Source organism: Homarus americanus, unplaced genomic scaffold (assembly GCF_018991925.1).
Source record: "Homarus americanus isolate GMGI-L3 unplaced genomic scaffold, GMGI_Hamer_2.0 scaffold19066, whole genome shotgun sequence".
NCBI classification, from domain to species: Eukaryota; Metazoa; Arthropoda; class Malacostraca; order Decapoda; family Nephropidae; genus Homarus; species Homarus americanus.
The window spans coordinates 543,068-561,114 of NW_024716903.1; the positions used below are offsets into that span (position 1 = coordinate 543,068).

Consider the following 18,047-nt stretch of genomic DNA (forward strand, 5'->3'; position numbering starts at 1 on the left):
TGCCACGTGAAGGTCTAAAGCCACACTGAGATTCTGGGAGGAAGAAATCTGTTTAAGAGGACACGGGCGATAATCTTGCCAGCTATGGACAGCAGCGAGATCCTGCGGTAGTTGCAACAGTCTGACTGTTCTCCCTTGTTCTTATAAATATTGATGATGGAGGCGTCTTTAAGAGCTTGAGGGATTTCCTCCTTTTCCTATATATTCTCCAGGAGAGAGTGGAGATGGCTGGTAAGCAGAGGTCCTCCTGCTTTATACACCTCGGCTGGGATTCCATCAGGCCCTGAGGCTTTGTTATTTTTCATCTGTTTGATGGCAGTAGCTACCTCACCCATGGATGGAGGATAGCTGAGGTGGGTCAGCTCTGGATGCTGAGGCACCTGTTGGGTAGTCAGAACATCCACGTCGGTGTTTCGATTGAGCAGTGAACGGTAGTGCTCTTTCGAGCGCTGAAGGAGGCCTTCGTCGTCTTTAATTATGGAGTTACCGTCGAACGAGCGGAGAGAGGCTGCGCCACGAGTGATTGGCCCATAAAATGTTTTAGTGGAACAGAAAAATTAGCACATCTCGTGCTGATCTGCAAATTTTTGTTTCACCTGCTTTACTTCTAAACCAGTCGTTCTTAACGCTAACCTAACATAGTCTAACCATTTAAAAGATCAATATATGAATGAAGTTGGAAAATCGACTTGTGTTTCTAATATCCCCCAAAAAGGTTTTGTTCTGAATTCCGCTGGTATAGTAAGGGCGGATCTAGGGGGGGGGGGGGTCCGGACCCCCCTTTTCACCAGAAAATACCAATACTTTTTCTTTAATGCATGCCAGTGCATGCCCAGTACTTGTCAACAGTGCCTAACAGAGACGTGACCGACCGCATAAACCGATCAGTGGCGAAGAGGAAAAAAGTAAAAGTTTACTATAAACAAAAATTAATTCTCATCAATCACCTGGACTCCAGGTGATTGATGAAGTAACGAAGCGAAGCGTGTGTGTCGGACTGGATCATTATCCTCGCCTCCAGTCCGTTTAAACAGTAAATCTCGACGGACGTGTCAGTCTTTACTCCAGCTGTGGCAAACGATATATATCATTTTATCATTACATAAACCTACAAACATTTAGAGTTTACATACCACACGATGGAAATCAACTGCTCTTGTGCTTCAAGAAATGAAGATATTAGAACCCAGGAATTATGGATGAAGTTTTCCAAATGAAGCAAACATTGGGACGGACATCTAAAGAGGGTTTGTTAACAAGACATTTAACTTGTTAAATGCCGCGTGTTTAACGTAGATTATAATATTTAGGTTATGTAAGATGTCCAAACTATGTTTTTCCGGTGTTCTCTAAGTGTTTTGAATGATTTAGACCTTCACATTTGTCGGTAGTCACATAGTTTGGATGTCTAAGTGCTGTACAGGAATGACAACTAAAATTTTACCATTTCCTTTGCAAATGACTTGCCGATATACAGTACAGTACTGTCAACGACTTAGGTAAATATTAGGCCTTTGGCTGTCCTCAGGTTTTGGTTCGAGAATAGGTGTTTTTTGTTGTTTTTTTTTTACGGTTTTCGTGGGTTTTTTTTACACAAATCTGACACTTATTTATTTTGCAAATTAGCAGTTTTTGCAAAAAAATAAAATAAATAAATGACCTGCAAATTTGCACAAAAATTGAGGTCAAATTTTAGTAAAACACGCCAAGAATACAAAAAAAAATATATATACTGTAGTATATTCTCATTCCCCCCAAAAAAAAACAACCAACCTACCTAACCTAACCTACATGGAGAAGGTGGTAAGGAGGAGTATAACCTCAGGTAAACATTATGGGAACCTGTAGACAGCCAATGGATGAATATTAACCATGACTTATATACTGTATGCCATGGGTCCAGAGGATCGGTTTAAGTAGTTTGTGAGAGAAACGTCAGAGACGAAAAGTGTCTTAGAATTGTCTAAACTATTAATTGCAGCTATAAAATGGTCAAAATTCCTTAGGTGGCAACTAGTGAAATCTTACCCAAATAAAAGTTAATCCAAAACAAGGTTTGGTTAATTTTTTCCACATGTTCTTTGGGTGATAGTAATTAAAGTGATACGATTACGCAGCGAACCTAGTAGAACCTGACATAGCCAACCAAAAGACCCTACCTAACCTTATCTAACTTCCTAGCCTGGGGCTCCGCATATAAAGACATCATTTTAGTGTCATGATCAGCTTTTCTTTACCTTTACTTTTATCCTCTTCACCACTGATCGGCTCATTAGCCGCTCGGGTATTACCCTGCAATTTGCCTCATCCTTCATACCTGTGCACTACAGGAGATTTATGATCATAGGTGGAGAAAAACTAAAAAGAATTACAAAAATACTTATAATTAAAATAAAAAAATTTTCATATCGTTTTATTACTTACTATCACTCGAAGAACATCTGTGGAAAAAATGAATGTTTAATCGAACAACTATTGTATTACCTAGAACAATAGTTATGGTCCATTAGAATAAAACTTTACGAACAATATCAAGATTTGCTCTACAACTAACTTGTACTGAACATCAGCTATGGTACAGTATTATTGTACTTTTGGACAATAAGTTTTGGTTATTCTAAGATACTGTATACTATTCATTTGGGTTAAGATTGGTTTTACTGACGTTCATATTTCCAATAACCGTAGAAGTAGCTTTTGTTATTAACTTTTACATACTGTTAAGATCATAACTAACCTTCAACCTTTTAGGATGGTCACTGTTTTGTAAATAATGAAAAAAGTAGAATTTAATAAAACCTCTGGCAAATTTGACCTTCATTTCTATGAGAACTCTTAAGTTACTGAGAAAATGTAAAATTGTCATTTCCTTGAAAACTACTAATTTCCCATGGAAATGAAGATCATATATGAAGAAAACACACCAAAATACACCAGAAAAATAGGTTTTCACGTAAAAAGACACAAATGTCATTATAACCAATAATTACTTCCATTTGTATTGTAGTTGAATATTCAGTAGACCTTGTCTACATTCGGTGTGTCTAGGATGCTCCCAAAGTTTCCGATACTGTGACATTTTATAGTTTAGATTATAAAATTAACTGGTAAGGTGGAGAACACAGTTAGCAGTCAAAATAACTTATGGAATTGAACTGAAATTTCTGGAAGATTTTATATACATGTTAATAAACACGAAAATGGAAATGACAATGTACAGAACCTGACCTAACCAATGAAACCTACCTAACCTTATCTAACTAACTAAACAGGGAGCTCTGCCCCCAGACCTCCCTGCATATTAAGCAGAAAGAACTTACTTTGATACCTGGTATGAATGAAAGCAACTTTCTTGATGCGGCATTGTGTAATTTTACATTTATCGGTTGCTGCACTGAACCACAGTATTTCTTCTTCACTGTCAGTTTCCTGCTGCATTTTAAACACTTCCACATCCTGCCAACTAGTCCATGTTGAGAGATAAACTCTTGGAAATGGTCTTCATCCTCGACAAGCACAGATAACTTGTGAAATGATATTATACATCAGCTTGGGTGGATGACATGATGGAGGTGGTGGTAGAGGTTTTACATAGTGAGTGATGGTGTTGGAGGGACATCTGCAGAGCCATCAGGGTTGGAATCAATATTAGGGAATGTGATATTTTTTCTGCATTCTTAATACAGTGACCCCTCGTTTAACGAACACCTCGGTTAACGTAATTTCGATTAACGAACTGCTTTCCATAAGGATCTTCAATTCGGTTAACGAAGTTCTTACGAACCGACCTCAACATGTTTTCGCTTGCACTGACCGGGCAACCAGCTTTAGTATCAGTCTGCCAATACATTAATCGGTTCTAGGGCTTAAATTCCTTACTATTTTAGTAAATATCAAGAAGTTTATACTATTCAATAATTTTAAAAGTTTAATATTCAATTTTTTTGTCATTTTAACAATTATTGAACATAATTGAAGGTAAAGTGACTAGTTTAATGCGTGGCATCCAGCCTCTTAACACAGCAAACAGGCGTTAGTCTCTCTCTGTTTTCACTGGAGGTAACATCTTGCTTGAGACTCTCTTCAACTAAACGCTTTTTTTCTGTGTTTCCAAGCAAATTATTGGTCATTTTGAAATATATTTTACATATTGACAATATATAATGCAGTGCAGTGTTGATTTAAAGAAAATAATCTTGAATTACACCAAGAGAGCTAAAATTTTATGGGTGAAATGGCGCCATGGGGTGACTTCTCTTCCACCCCAATGCCTTCTCTTTTTCCTTCTCCTCCACCCCCATTCTAAATCCCATCATCATCATCATCATCATCAGGAGCCTTCTACATACACACCTCAAAGTAAGTGAACTTTTCTACCATTTTTGTTGAATTTAGGAAATTTTCGGTGAGCTGGAACCAATTACCCAAAAACCCATTGAAACAATGGTTTTGGTTAACGAACTTTTCGGTTAACGAACGACCTTCTGGAACGGATTGAGTTCGTTGACGGAGGGGTCACTGTATTTTGAATTGTGGACTCGCATAAGGGTGAATTTTGCACGCATTTATTGGATTCCTGGTAGGAATAGGATTCTTGCATCTGAGTGAATTCGTACATGCTGAATGAGCATATATCGAGGACATGTTGTATTAGGAAGTATTGTAAAAGTTAAAAAGACATGGAAGTTTTATGTCAATGACTTATGTAAATGTTCCTTCCAAGGAATTCATATCTGAATTCATCAAGGTTTACCTTATTAACCATCACTGAAAAAGTTAAAATTATAGAATAGCTACAGTGACAGAATGGAAAAATATAAGCAATAGTGATATCTTTATTTGTCCATCTGAAGATAGCTAAATTAATCGTTATCCTCCAGTTATAATTATTCTAATAAATTATCATGAGGAAATGTGTCTCTGCAAAACCATTGTCAGACCACTTTTCCTCTGCAATAAATATAATCTCAAATCTGAGAGAAAACTAAGCTGTTTATGCTAACATAACTGTACAGTGTGGAGAAAAAAAGCACAGTTCTAAGTTTATGCAAACTTTGTGCAGACAAGTCTGAGCAAAAGTTGAGCATGTTTAGCAGGATTAGATGCATACAGTATACTGTACAGACAGATTAATTAAAATCTGGTTGAAGTCGTTTGATCGCATAGGTTATGTGTCGATGTCTGATGGGTTATTGCTGTTTTTTGTACACTAGCGCTTTTTCGGCTGGTATCTGTCGGGTTATGGAGATAGGTTGCCGGAACATAGCCTACGTGGCCAGTGGAGTCACTCACATACCACCAGTCAGGGAAGTCGTCGTTGATGGCCCGGACACGTTGACCCTGACTGAGGCTAAGTTGGGTCTCGTCACCTCCCTCGAAGTCATACAAAGCCTCATACTCCTGTGAACACATGAAGACAGACAACTTACACACAACAACCCTCATTAGTCCTTTTTATTTATTGCCTTCTGTTGAGTTTTTGTCTACTCATTCTGATGAAAAATTTCTATTGTGTCAGTGGTCAGGTCATGTAAAGTTGTTTTGTCATCATGTATGGTTCTTTTGGGTTAGTTATATCTCATGGTGAATGGGGGTGAGTAATATATCAGCATGATCATATCATAATCCCTATTCCAACTCTTTTAAGAACCTTGAAAAAATTTGATTTTAGGAATGACATTTTCTTTTCAGTAAAGGCTGATAAAGAAATAATGATAGCCAATTTTTCCAATAGAATTCCCAAGCTTATTTGTCATTGGAATAATGAAAGTCTTTTGCATAATGGACTTACCTGACCAATACTCTCAGCATTGTAGTTTGAACATTGCTCCTCTGAGTCATAAAATGTGTGTAGTCCTATTGCTTCATGGGTTTCACTCTGTAGGGTGTTCAGGTTGTGTTCACTCACTGGATATCGACTATGTTTCAAAGGCAAATGAGAGGGGTGGTGGGAGTCCATAGTTTGAGACTGTGAGGTAGGGAGGAAGGTGAGGATTTGGGACTCAGGGGTGGGATGGGGGTTTAAAACTTCCATTTGAGGGGCAAGTTGATGACTGAGGGCTGGAGAGTGAAAGGTGGGATGGGGCTGGCAGTGTTTAGCCTGGAGTTGGGGCTGATGGAACCCTGAGCTGTTAGTGTTGATTGAGGAAGTGTTGGGGAGTAGTCCTGCAGGTTCCAGTGCTGTAAACTCTCTCTCACTCGTTAGTTGTCTCAGACACAAGGCTTTGACCAGGCCTACTGTCTCTAGAATGATAAGATATTATTTAAATTATATCATTTCTCCATCATCAATATTTTCATGTATATCTGTACTGTCCAAGGATTAACGTATGAGGTTTTGTCAAGAGAATTAAACAAGGCATGATTTTTTTATTGGTCCTGCTAAAAAAGAGACAACAGATTCCAACTGATTTAAGTTTCATTTTCCTCCATGCTGAGTGTGTAGCCATTAGTTAAGCAACACCCCCTCCAACACCCCCTCGTTCTCTCATTACTCTCCTCTTCCTCACCCACCTCCATTGTCGACCACCCAGCATGTGGGGTCACCCATCGGGTCCATCTTCTTGAGGACGGCCACCACAGCCCCCTGAAGGAGGGACACCTCGTCCTTCTTGGCCGCCGTATACTCTTCCGTCACCATGTACAGATTTTCCTCTGGGTAGCTGCCTAAGAGATCCCTCTCTATCTGTATAACACAGAGGATGTAAGAGTACGTATAGTGATTTAAATTATTTCCTAACAAACAAATATAGCAGTAGCCAAGCCCATATTTTTTTTTTGTCATTACCAATATCATGAAAATCAATATTACCACACTTCGTCAAGCTTTGTACATACAGGTACATATATCAGTTGGGACAAGTTTTCATCTATTAATGAGCAGCTTTGTGTGTGTGTGTGTGTGTGTGTTAGTTAATCACTCCTTGCCAAGGTAATTTATTTTACTCTTTACACTCTAGGACTAAAGTCATTTACCTGTGGCAATCACAAAAATCAAAAGTTAAAATTATGATATGATATAAATAATATAAGAAGTTTAATAAATTTGAAAATAAACATTAAATTAAATGCTCCTTTAAAAATCACATGTGATTAATTACCCCAATTGCAGTTAAAATCAATTTTCATTACCAGAGGCCACTAGTGTAGTTACCGTATGGCTGTCTACGTTTTTAGTCCTAGAGTGTACACTCTATCTAAGGCTTCTGTACCACTTATTTGTCTTATAATAATAAAAAATTTACTGTTTGGAGCAAGATCATTTACTGTATATGATGTTAGGGCATTAGATAGAATAATTGTATGTAGAATGAGATAATCTTGTATCATGTGTTTTTGAGAAAAATAAGGAAAAATAGAGATGGGGTTTACCTTGATTTGTGGAGCGTGTGTGGGTGATGTGTGGGCCGGTGTGTGAGGTGAGCCGCGCAGAGCATCAGCAACACTCTTGATGTATCCTCCCGGCAGACTACCTCTCCTTGGTTCTTTGGACACCTACAAGAGCCCAGAAATTATTAAAGGACTTGAGATATATACAAAAGATGTTTTTATCTGTGATATGAATAATTTTAGGACAAAATCTCATCAAATTTGTTATAACAGCTACAGTGACCCCTCGGTTAACGAACTCAATCCGTTCCAGAAGGTCGTTCGTTAACCGAAACCATTGTTTCAATGGGTTTTTGGGTAATTGGTTCCAGCTCACCGAAAATTTCCTAAATTCAACAAAAATGGTAGAAAGGTTCACTTACTTTGAGGTGTGTATGTAGAAGGCTCCTGGATGATGATGATGATGATGATGGGATTTAGAATGGGGGTGGAGGAGAAGGAAGAAGAGAAGGCATTGGGGTGGAAGAGAAGTCATCCCATGGCGCCATTTCACCCATAAAATTTTAGCTCTCTTGGTGTAATTCAAGATTATTTTCTTTAAATCAACACTGCACCGCATTATATATTGTCAATATGTAAAATATATTTCAAAATGACCAATAATTTGCTTGGAAATACAGAAAAAAAGCGTTAAGTTGAAGAGAGTCTCAAGCAAGATGTTACCTCCAGTGAAAACAGAGAGAGACTAACGCCTGTTTGCTGTGTTAAGAGGCTGGATGCCACGCATTAAACTAGTCACTTTACCTTCAATTATGTTCAATAATTGTTAAAATGACTAAAAAATTGAATATTAAACTTTTAAAATTATTGAATAGTATAAACTTCTTGATATTTACTAAAATAGTAAGGAATTTAAGCCCTAGAACCGATTAATGTATTGGCGGACTGACACTAAAGCTGGTTGCCTGGTCAGTGCAAGCGAAAACATGTTGAGGTCGGTTCGTAAGAAATTCGTTAACCGAATTTTTGTTCGTTAACCGAATTGAAGACCGAGGCGTTCGTTAAACGAGGGGTCACTGTATAACTGTAAAGTATGATATTGGAAACTATGGGCCGATATAATTTTATCCACTCATTACAATTATGTGTAGTTATTATTATAATTTATCAACAGTTCCATGTTGGAGCATTAGAAAGGTTTATTATGTTTACAACCATGCCTTTTAAAAATATTTATCCACTATTGGACATACTGTACAATGTTTAATTTATAAAAAATTAAATAGAAGATGGGATTTTTAAAGGACAAAATGTTAAGCATTTGAAAGTCAAATGAGCAAGTTCAATTACTTAAATCGTCAAAAGATGACACATCCTGAGTGATGAAGATAATTACCTCAGGAAGATGGTATGATTTTGTCCACTTTATTTCTTTAGTGTTAATATTTTGTCCAAAGAAGTTATATGGTGAGATTTTGCTCATAATTACAAAAGTAGGCAGCAGAGCCTTCCTGTACAGTACCTTGAGAGTGCCCTTGGTGCCTGTTGGATCACTCCTGCGCCCTTTGGGAAGAGTGGCTATGGTATTGCTACAATACTGTCCTGGGGAACTGAGACTCAGCTGCAGGGGTGTATTTGCCCTGGACATATGTGGAGACAACTTTGGCTTCTGCAGGTGGACAGAGAAGGAAGTCACTATATTAGGATGTAAAGGCTGATGGGATTCTCTTTCTGTTGCTGTAAATATGTCGATAATAGTCTTATGATTTTTATATTCTGTATTAGATTCCGATATATAAGGAAACAATCACTAAAATATTTTATTTGTTAGTTTTAACCCTTTAAAGGGCAAAGTATCACTTAGGTATTTTTTTCTGACTAATGCCAGGTGATTTTATTCTGCTGAGGGGAGCCCCTGTCCACTAAAGCGTTAAACATAAATAAAGTGGCAATTACAGTGAGTTTAGTAACTTTCTCTGTCTTCAGTGTCAAGGTGTCAGTTGTTTTGGTGAGGATGTGTTCCTTCGCCATGTACTTCTTCTGGTAGTCATGAGGCAGGAGTCGACGAAGTTGTTCCACCTGCTGCTGCGCCCTCTCCTGTGCCTCCATTGGGTCAATGTACTCTAGTAGTGGCACCTGGGGAAAGGAGGGTGTCAAGGCATCAGTTAGGATCATGGTGTGAAGGGTCAAGATATGGATATAGTCGCATCTTCAGTCAGGGCTCCTAAAGTGAAACTGACAAGGAAGGCCTAACGTATTACTAACCTTGTTACATGCTAAAAGACCTTTGTTGTTGAAGCACAGTAATAACATTATAACAAAAGCCTGAAAATTTTTATTAATGGTTTATTGGACTAGGTTAAGGACACATGAGAAACACGTTACAAATAACAATTGACACGGCTTCCCACTAGATAAAAAAAAACTGACAAGAATTTTGCCTTTCTGAGTAAAAAGATCTGAGATGCTATATCTTGAAGCTGCAGGAGGAACTAACCTAAGATTTGTATGGCTGAGGTTGCTTGACATCAGTTAAGGATCTGTTATCTGCAAATTAATATCTGTATAATTTCTGACCAAGTGACATCTCAATAATCTTAATTACCTACAGTACCTTGAAAAACCATAGGTAGCAAATAATTAGCATTAGAAAAGAAATTAGGATTAGAAAAGAACAGTAATTAAAATTATTGAGATGTCATTTGGGCAAGTAATTATACAGATATCAAATTGTGGACAACAGATCCTTGAAGAAGACCAAATTAAAATTCACCTGTGCCAGTTTCAGGTAAACCTTGGCCAGGTGGCCTTGGAGGTAGAGGCGGGAGGCAGCTAGGGAGCGGATGGCCAGTGTGAGCATCTCTGCAGCATGTTGGGTGAGGACTGGTAACTCCGCAGTCAGCAGGCTATTGAGGGACATGTAGGCTCCCTTCACCTCCATATCCTCATCTTCCTGAACAGGTAAATGTAACTTTTATTTCTCACTTTTGGGAATACTAATTTACATGACTTACTATCAGTGAGATATTAATTCACCCTTACTCTCTTGTAAGATAATTAACAACTCACAGGGAATATTGATTGATGAGCAATGAAAGTTCTGCTGTTTTACACACATGAACTATGTGTCTTTATCAAACTTTAATAATACTAGTACACTGACGGCTCATGCTTATGATAAACATATACAGTATTAAGACTGATACAGTAGTCATTATTGTTTTAATTCATATGAACAACTAGAGCCATGCCAGTACAGTACACAAATGACTCACGGAGGCAGCGGTGTTAATGTCCCTGTCCAGCTGTTCTTTGGCCTGGGCAGCATCGTAGTCAAGTTTCTTGTTGTGTCGCTTCTGGATAAGTCGTGAGGGAGCCTTGCACAACATAACTACCTGTGCTGCCGGCTGTAACACTCGCTGCTGTACCTCACAGTCCTGATGGTGATTTCAGTGTAATAAAAGGGACACCCATACATGCATGCCCACATACACGATAGCCAGCTGTTAATGAAGGAAACTTGAAAGTTGATGGGATCCTGTGTGTTTACAACTGCCTGTTAAGGTACAATTGCCCCAATTTGTAACCATTTGTCACCTTCTCAAAGGGGACCAGATGCTACACCATGACCTAGCTCCACCCCTATAGAAGTGACTGATTATGCCCACATTGGACACTCAGAAAAAACTCCTCACAGCTATAAGAAATGTTACTTATGTACAGTCAATTTAGCTTGGTGTGTGGTGTGGTGTGGTTGGGGAATGTTATGGGTGAAAACAGCAGTTATGGGCATAGTAAGCTATATAAGTGAAATTTCTCTTTAATGGTACGGGTATAAAGTGAAGCTCCCCACCCACACTGTACCGGTACTGTATTTAGTTAGAAATAGGGATAAGACATATAACCTCATATTTCTTTTGTTTGATTAATTTAAGAAATGTAAATATCTCATTAAATTTCCCCTAACTAATGTGTTAACAACAAAGTGTTCCCAGTAATAGATGGACGAGTACACGTAACTAAATGATATTAATGTAAAGAAAGAAATAAGATGAAAGTATAACATAGATAAAAGAAAAGGAAGAATGAAGAGAATATGAGTCATCTAATTAGAGAATGAGCAGGAAAACTAAATAAGTATAAATAAATAAAGTAAATAAAGTAAAAACACATCATGTTACATTAGTCATTCAACTGTATACAGTACTGTACTGTACTTCATTAGTTTGTTCATGTGTCAGTGTTTCCAGAGTTGTTCAGTAGATAATCAAGTGACGAGGTGTGGATACTACTTTGAGATGAAAGTCTCCAAATATGTGATGAGCATTACAGAACAAAAGCCCACTTACTCTAACATTGTGTTGTGTCTTCAAGAAACTTTTGGTTAGATTTTATCCACTTAATTTGTTAAGGGATTTCATCCAGGGTAATTTTTACTTGATGGAATTTACTCTGGTGTACTGTTATGATTTTGCCTGGTAATTTAGTCATTATTATGGCTAGTACAGTGCATATGCTGTGCTCTGGGTAGCAAAGTGCAGGTATGATAATACTGACTATGAAATTCAAGAACGTGGGAGTACCTACAAACATTTGGAGGATCCTATTGCAGGAGTCTAAAGTGACTTCCCTGATGACTTGGATATGGAGTGCTGGTGGTAGGAGGTCGGCCAGGCTCTCGGAGATGATCAATTCGGCCGTGTGTCTGGTGCGTACCGCCTCCAGCAGTGATTCTGTATGGGTTACTAGCGCCCCAGCAGCCCATTGAACACTTCGAAACTTCGTTACCATCTTGTCAAAGTTTGTGTTTGTGGTCTTATAGGGTGAGGGAAGGAAGCAGTTTTTAAATAAAAAAATTGCATATGAAGCATTTAACATTTAATGTTATGGATTAGATTGCAATGTTCACTGACTGGGCTGAGGTATTTATTGATTGACCTTATCAATCATTTTGTATATTAATATCCATTATTTAATCTTAATATCAACTGACAGGATATTTAAACTTTTGATAATCTGTGAGTGAATTATTTACATAGTGACAACACTGTGTCCTCCTCTATGTATTTATCACCAACCCTCAGGTTCAACCACTCCACTTTCCCACCATCTCATACCTGACCGATGATACCCAGCTTCTGGGAGAGTATGGTAGACATCCTCGCAGACTTCTTGGCGATTGAATGAAGGTTGACGCGTCGTATCTTGCCATGGAGGGAGTCGTCGACATCACTCCGGTACTTGTGTACTGTAACATGCCACACATAATTGATGCATGATTTTTTTCAAGAGTACATAAATATAAAATGCATACTTTGTATTGAAGGCAGAAATAAAGGGCTGCACTCCACCCCTCTTAGGTGGAAATGACGTCAAATTGATAGACAGATGACTCAGTGAGTGGGTTCTCACGACAAGGGTTGTGGTATATCAACTTGGCAATGCTATATCATTGTGAGATGTGAGAAAATACTGTATTTGTGTTTTTAAGTAAGCAGACACCGGATTTAGGCCCATTCAAGGCAGCTGACCTACTACCTAGCAAAGAAAATAATATTAAAATTTTTTAATAGTTTCATATAAAACAGAAACTGGGGTGTACACCAGATGTGCATGTGTTAACTTTTACTGTATTATATATGCTAGTCTTAAAACCATAAGGACAAAGGTCCATGTGCATGTTTACTGAAGACAGTTTAAAATGTGGCTCACACGTTGCTTGACAGTACAAACAGGTTAGGTTGGATTAGAGAAATTGTACATTATAATAGTGAAGATAAGGTTGGGGTTGTCATTTAGGAATTGTGCTAAACATTATATAGGCTGTGTACTGCCTTCACTAGAAGTCCAAACAAATGAAATTAAATTACCTCTATCCCCTGATTGAAACACAATTATAATAGAGAATTAGATAAATGTTGTTACCAATTTCCACCGAACTCGGTGGGAGAAGTTGGTGCCATTCCCAGTTTTAAATTATTTGTCCAGCCTCGCAAAGTTTACCTGAGCCATGTGAAAGATAGGCTATGGGCAGGGCGGTGTGCTTGATTCGGTTTCATTACATGAACTCTTTCAGGAATTTAACTTCTGTATCTTTAGAATAAATTGTAACTTACAGTATTGGGACTGAATATTTATGGCTGGGTAATTAGATGTACTTACCAAGGCCTAGGCCACGGGTATATTCATTCAACTCCTTGGCATCTGCTTGGAGGCAGTACAGGGCCATCTGTAGGTCGAGGTAGTCCTGGTGTGTAGTGACGGTATCATGCACCAACTCCTTCAGGTACAGATGGTACCTGTGAACAGTAATTAGAATGACACAAAGGTATTTTAACTGTCAATAAGACCAAGTTATATAATAAAAGAGGAGGAAGGCAATGCTCCTTTAGGATGCTAAGTGTTTTAGACAGAACTCTCTTTACTAATGTACAGTACAGTACAGTACAGTACTGTTATTTAAGAATTTAGACAGTGGCAGAGCAAGGAAGTTATATTACTGTACTTCTATATAATTTTACCTTCATTTGACATTTTGGGCTGAAGTGAAAAGTCAAATGTTGAAAGTAGATTATGCCAGTTTAGATAAAATGTGGTGAGGTGTCTCGTGTTAGTCTGCCCATATGTCCCATGTGTGTGTGTGTGTGTGTGAGTGTGTGTGTGTGCATGCGTGCATGCGTGTGAGATACTGTCTTCTCCCCCAGCTTCCACCAAATCGAGAAGCCACAAAAGATAGATAATATTTTGCCCTCTTATCATCTTTATCCCACCCTTCTCCCTCTTCTCTTCTTTTTCCAGCTTTTACCTTCATCCCCCGTTTCTCCCATCACTTTCCACCATCCCTTATAAGTGTTCTTCCCTCCCTCCCTCCCTCCCTCCCTCCTCCTCCCTCCTCCCTCCCTCTCTCTCTCTCCCTCTCTCCCTCTCTCCCTCTCTCCCTCTCTCCCTCTCTCCCTCCCATCCTTCCTGCCTACACAAGGGGTTGTGACTCACTTGAGGATGCGCTGTACAGGCTTGATGAGGACAGTGTTGAGGGAGAGGAGATGTTTGGAGTGACTCTTAAGCTCCCCAGCTATCCACGCCAGCTCCACCTCTGCTACCTCTGACTCCTCATACTAACGGACCAAGAACAACAGTTGTCTCATCACTAGGCTCTTTGTTATCAGCTTGGTAACTAACTAAAAATAATGAAAAACACTCGCATGCTTTGGTAACTGCTTCAAACACCTGCTTTCCTGTTCATTCATTCTCCTGCAGTTTCTTTCACTAATTGGGCCATGTTCTTTCTTGTCCCGAACCTGAATTGGATACTAATATTGCAGGCAGATACTTGAGTTAAAGGAGTTAGGTTAGATTCAGAGATATGATAGGTTAGGTTATGTTAGGTAGGTTAGGATAAGTCAAGTTAAGTGAGATTAACTCTGGTTAGGTTAGTATGTTTGATTAGGTTTTAATCATTGACAGATTAAAAAAAAACTTTGGTTCAAAGCTGTAACATTAACCTTATCTGGGCATATCATTGAATTGTACCATAAATCATAAGGGTCTTATATGATCGTTTAATGACACAGTAAGGGAGGGTGTTATCAAGCACCAGACTAAGATAAGATAAGCCATATTAGTGTTACTTTTAATAGAAATATGAGAAACAGTATTGTGAAAAATTTTACTTTGGAAGTTGAATTTGGATTTTTTTTTTTGTTAACTTTCTGTTATTATCTTTAGGATGATTACATTACTTTTATTAGCTGGAATGATTAACCTGTTGCTATTAACTTTTAGAGTACAATACTGAATTGTATTTCTGTTAGCCTAGAATGATTAGTTTGTTTTTATTAGCTAGGATGATTAACTAGGTTTTTTAACCCTTTTTTAATTGCTCTTTTCCACCACTTATCAGCGTGCTAGACATTCACTCTATTCTTGGTTATGACCTTCATTTTCTGTGTCACACAAGAATTATTTATCTTTTCACCGCTTATCCGGTTACTAGCCATTCAGGCGGTTGGTCTATCCAGTTTTAGTACAGGAGGAAACCGGAGTCTGGGAAACTTGAGATGTTTGGTAGGGTCACACTGGATAACACCCTTCTCACACGTGTCTGGGCCAAATAGGACTCAAACCATCGACAAGGTGGTGAGAGATACAGCATTACTGCTTGTACCACAAACATCTCCTTCTCACATCTATTTAGGGAACTGAACCAAGTAAACAATAGTGAGAGGCCAATAAATGTACATATAAGCAGCAAATCATGTTGGGTAGACTGGTATAGCTAGCCACCCTGTATTGTATGCTTCACATTCCCTGTAAAGATAAGAATTATATTGGTGTTGTAAATGAAGGGCTGAAGCTTTCACTTTGTTATCTGCCTTTGTTATCTGCCTTAGCCAAGTGATAGTCCCAAATCTTTTAACATACAGGTTGGACCTCGTTAATCCGGGATCCGATAGTCCAGCAGTTTTGATGATTCTGGATGATAATGTTTTACAGGTACATGTATCAGTAGGCCTATAATATACAATTTTCTCATTGCTTTTTCTGCTAATCTACTTATTTCTGTATCACAGTAAACTTGCCATTGCACTAATACTTTGTCATAAAGAGGTTCAGTAAGTGTGGGCTAAATTTATGTTATTGTTAGTTGTATTGGTACCAGCAATAGTACATTTTATGCATTGTTTTGCCTTTTTTTATCCTCGGCTTTGATAGATCGTAATTTTCGCTATTCTGGACCCTGTCTGGTTGCAAGCTTCCCAGTTTAACGAGGTCCTACCTGTATTATCTTAATTTCAGATTTGTTTCATTATGCTCCAGTTTGATAAATCCGGAGCTTAAACAAAAATATTGTACACTTGAGAATCGTCTTCTGATATTTTATATCACAGTCCACCTCTAATTCGAAGCTATTAGACTCAATAAAAGCTTGCTCATTTGCAGCCTTTAAACCCTGACCCATCAGCATATTTTCCCTTGTCTTATTTTAGTTTTACTTTGATGGTACTACTCGGTAACTCATCTACAGGACTGTTCAGTGTTGGTCCCAATAGTCTGGTCACTCCTCGACTAACTTTTTAGGCTTCTGCTTGTCCTGTGTGTTCTATCAATATAGTCTATGGACTAACAGAACAAAGGTATGCATCAGTCTTTGTTCCTCCTCATTAAAATTCAGAAACAAGTTTTTTCTGTGTTCAATTAGCTTATAGCCTTTACTTATCCAATTAATTCTCTCATAAATTATCTTGATTTTCCTACACTTGGACTTCTTCCTTATTATCAATTCTTATATTTTTCATCTTAGCTTTAAGGGAGCATGTCATAGTTGTGGATTATCACTTCCCCCAAGTCTCCCATTGAATAAAAAAAAGAAACATATACTTGTGAGCTTTAGCAAAATAAGAGATTTTGATTAAAACTGTAAATAATGAAATGTGTGATACCTCAAGTAGCCTCGTAGGTACACTGATCTGGCCAGGTGACATTATAAGGAGTTACAGGTTATCATAACTAAAACTGAATTCAGTAAACTAAAATGGTAATTCACTGTTATTTACCTTTTTCAGTAGAGGGAGGACCTCAACACTGTAAGTGGAGCAGTACACCTTATAGACCTGACACAGCTCTGACTTGAACTGCAGGAACACCCACCCAATCAACATGTCTTCATCACTATGCTGCTGTTCTTGTTCCAGCTTGTTCAACAGCCGCTTGTTCATGTCCAGCACCTGCAGGGAATTTTTCTGAGTTAAATAAATGAAGCTAAATGTTAATGAGATGAATTATTTTGTTTTGGGCTGGGAGGTAAGGCAAAAAGTAAATTGATGGTGGCATGGACCTGATGGTAATATTTATGAGAGTAGGCAGCTACCAGACAGGAAGGTACTACTGCCCGGGTAGATATTGGAGGCATAATGTATTGTCTAATGGTAGACCCTGCTGCCATATGGCATAACAAAAATTGTGACCAAGTCCCAGGTTGCTGATCTGACTATCTGCTTCCTTTACACACAATTGCAGGGTCTCAATTGTTTCTCTTATTTTGACAACGCAACATATATATCGTTTCTCACTCTTGATTTGTGCTATTTAATCCCTTTTAAAAAAAAGAGAAAAATAATAATAAAAATATAGCTATATTGTACTGTACAGTATATAAAACTGACATCAATTACTGTACCTTGCATTTTGGCACTGGGGGTCATACCATGGATTTTTTTTTTTCAAATTTCATACAAAGGCACTGCAGCACTTTACGTGCTGATTAATGATCTGTGTTTACAATTTAAAAATTTGAATAATTATTGTTAATTTATAAGATTTGAAATAATTGAAGATACTGTAATTAGAACAATTAAAAAAATCAATTAGGCTGTGCCCATTAGTTTTAAATCACCTTTATATAAATTTTCTTAAAAATTTTGACTACAGATACAGGTATTTACTATGTAAACCAATGGAACCGACACTAATGAAGCTGATGGCAGTACTTAAACATACTCGATTGTGCATAAAACTATATCATATATACTGTACTGTACTCTACTGTACTCTTCAATACTGTACTGTTCTGCACTGTACTGTACTGTGCTGCACTGCACTGTTCTGTACTGTGCTGTGCTGTGCTGTAGTGTACTGCACTGCACTGTACTGCACTGCACTGTACTGCACTGTACTGTACTGTACTGTATTGCACTGTGCTGCACTGTACTGTATTACAC

The 18,047-nt window shown here is 38.1% G+C and overlaps 1 protein-coding gene and 1 long non-coding RNA gene across 8 annotated transcripts in view; one reads left to right on the forward strand and one right to left on the reverse strand.

The window, feature by feature from the left end:
- The first annotated feature begins 841 nt into the window (after positions 1-841).
- Positions 842-17,028, forward strand: LOC121858538. Of its 7 annotated transcripts, none has more exons than XR_006087467.1 (5): positions 842-1,247; positions 10,112-10,290; positions 11,900-12,129; positions 12,414-12,566; positions 16,893-17,027. It is a non-coding gene; the product is annotated as an uncharacterized LOC121858538 (long non-coding RNA). The 7 variants fall into 7 exon arrangements; XR_006087469.1 differs by having other exon boundaries at positions 11,942-12,152; XR_006087464.1 differs by having other exon boundaries at positions 844-1,247; positions 11,942-12,129.
- LOC121858537 (dynamin-binding protein-like) overlaps positions 4,822-18,047 on the reverse strand; it is a 28,060-nt gene continuing 14,834 nt past the window's right edge. The window contains exons 4-16 of the mRNA XM_042355027.1: positions 16,884-17,054; positions 14,323-14,444; positions 13,492-13,628; positions 12,447-12,577; positions 11,917-12,144; positions 10,605-10,766; positions 10,103-10,282; positions 9,286-9,465; positions 8,852-8,998; positions 7,372-7,494; positions 6,514-6,685; positions 5,792-6,243; positions 4,822-5,400 (exon numbers count right to left, since the gene is read on the reverse strand). Coding sequence (XP_042210961.1) covers positions 5,134-5,400; positions 5,792-6,243; positions 6,514-6,685; positions 7,372-7,494; positions 8,852-8,998; positions 9,286-9,465; positions 10,103-10,282; positions 10,605-10,766; positions 11,917-12,144; positions 12,447-12,577; positions 13,492-13,628; positions 14,323-14,444; positions 16,884-17,054 — 2,472 coding nt within the window. The 3' untranslated portion in view covers positions 4,822-5,133. The remainder of the gene's footprint in view (positions 5,401-5,791; positions 6,244-6,513; positions 6,686-7,371; positions 7,495-8,851; positions 8,999-9,285; positions 9,466-10,102; positions 10,283-10,604; positions 10,767-11,916; positions 12,145-12,446; positions 12,578-13,491; positions 13,629-14,322; positions 14,445-16,883; positions 17,055-18,047) is intronic.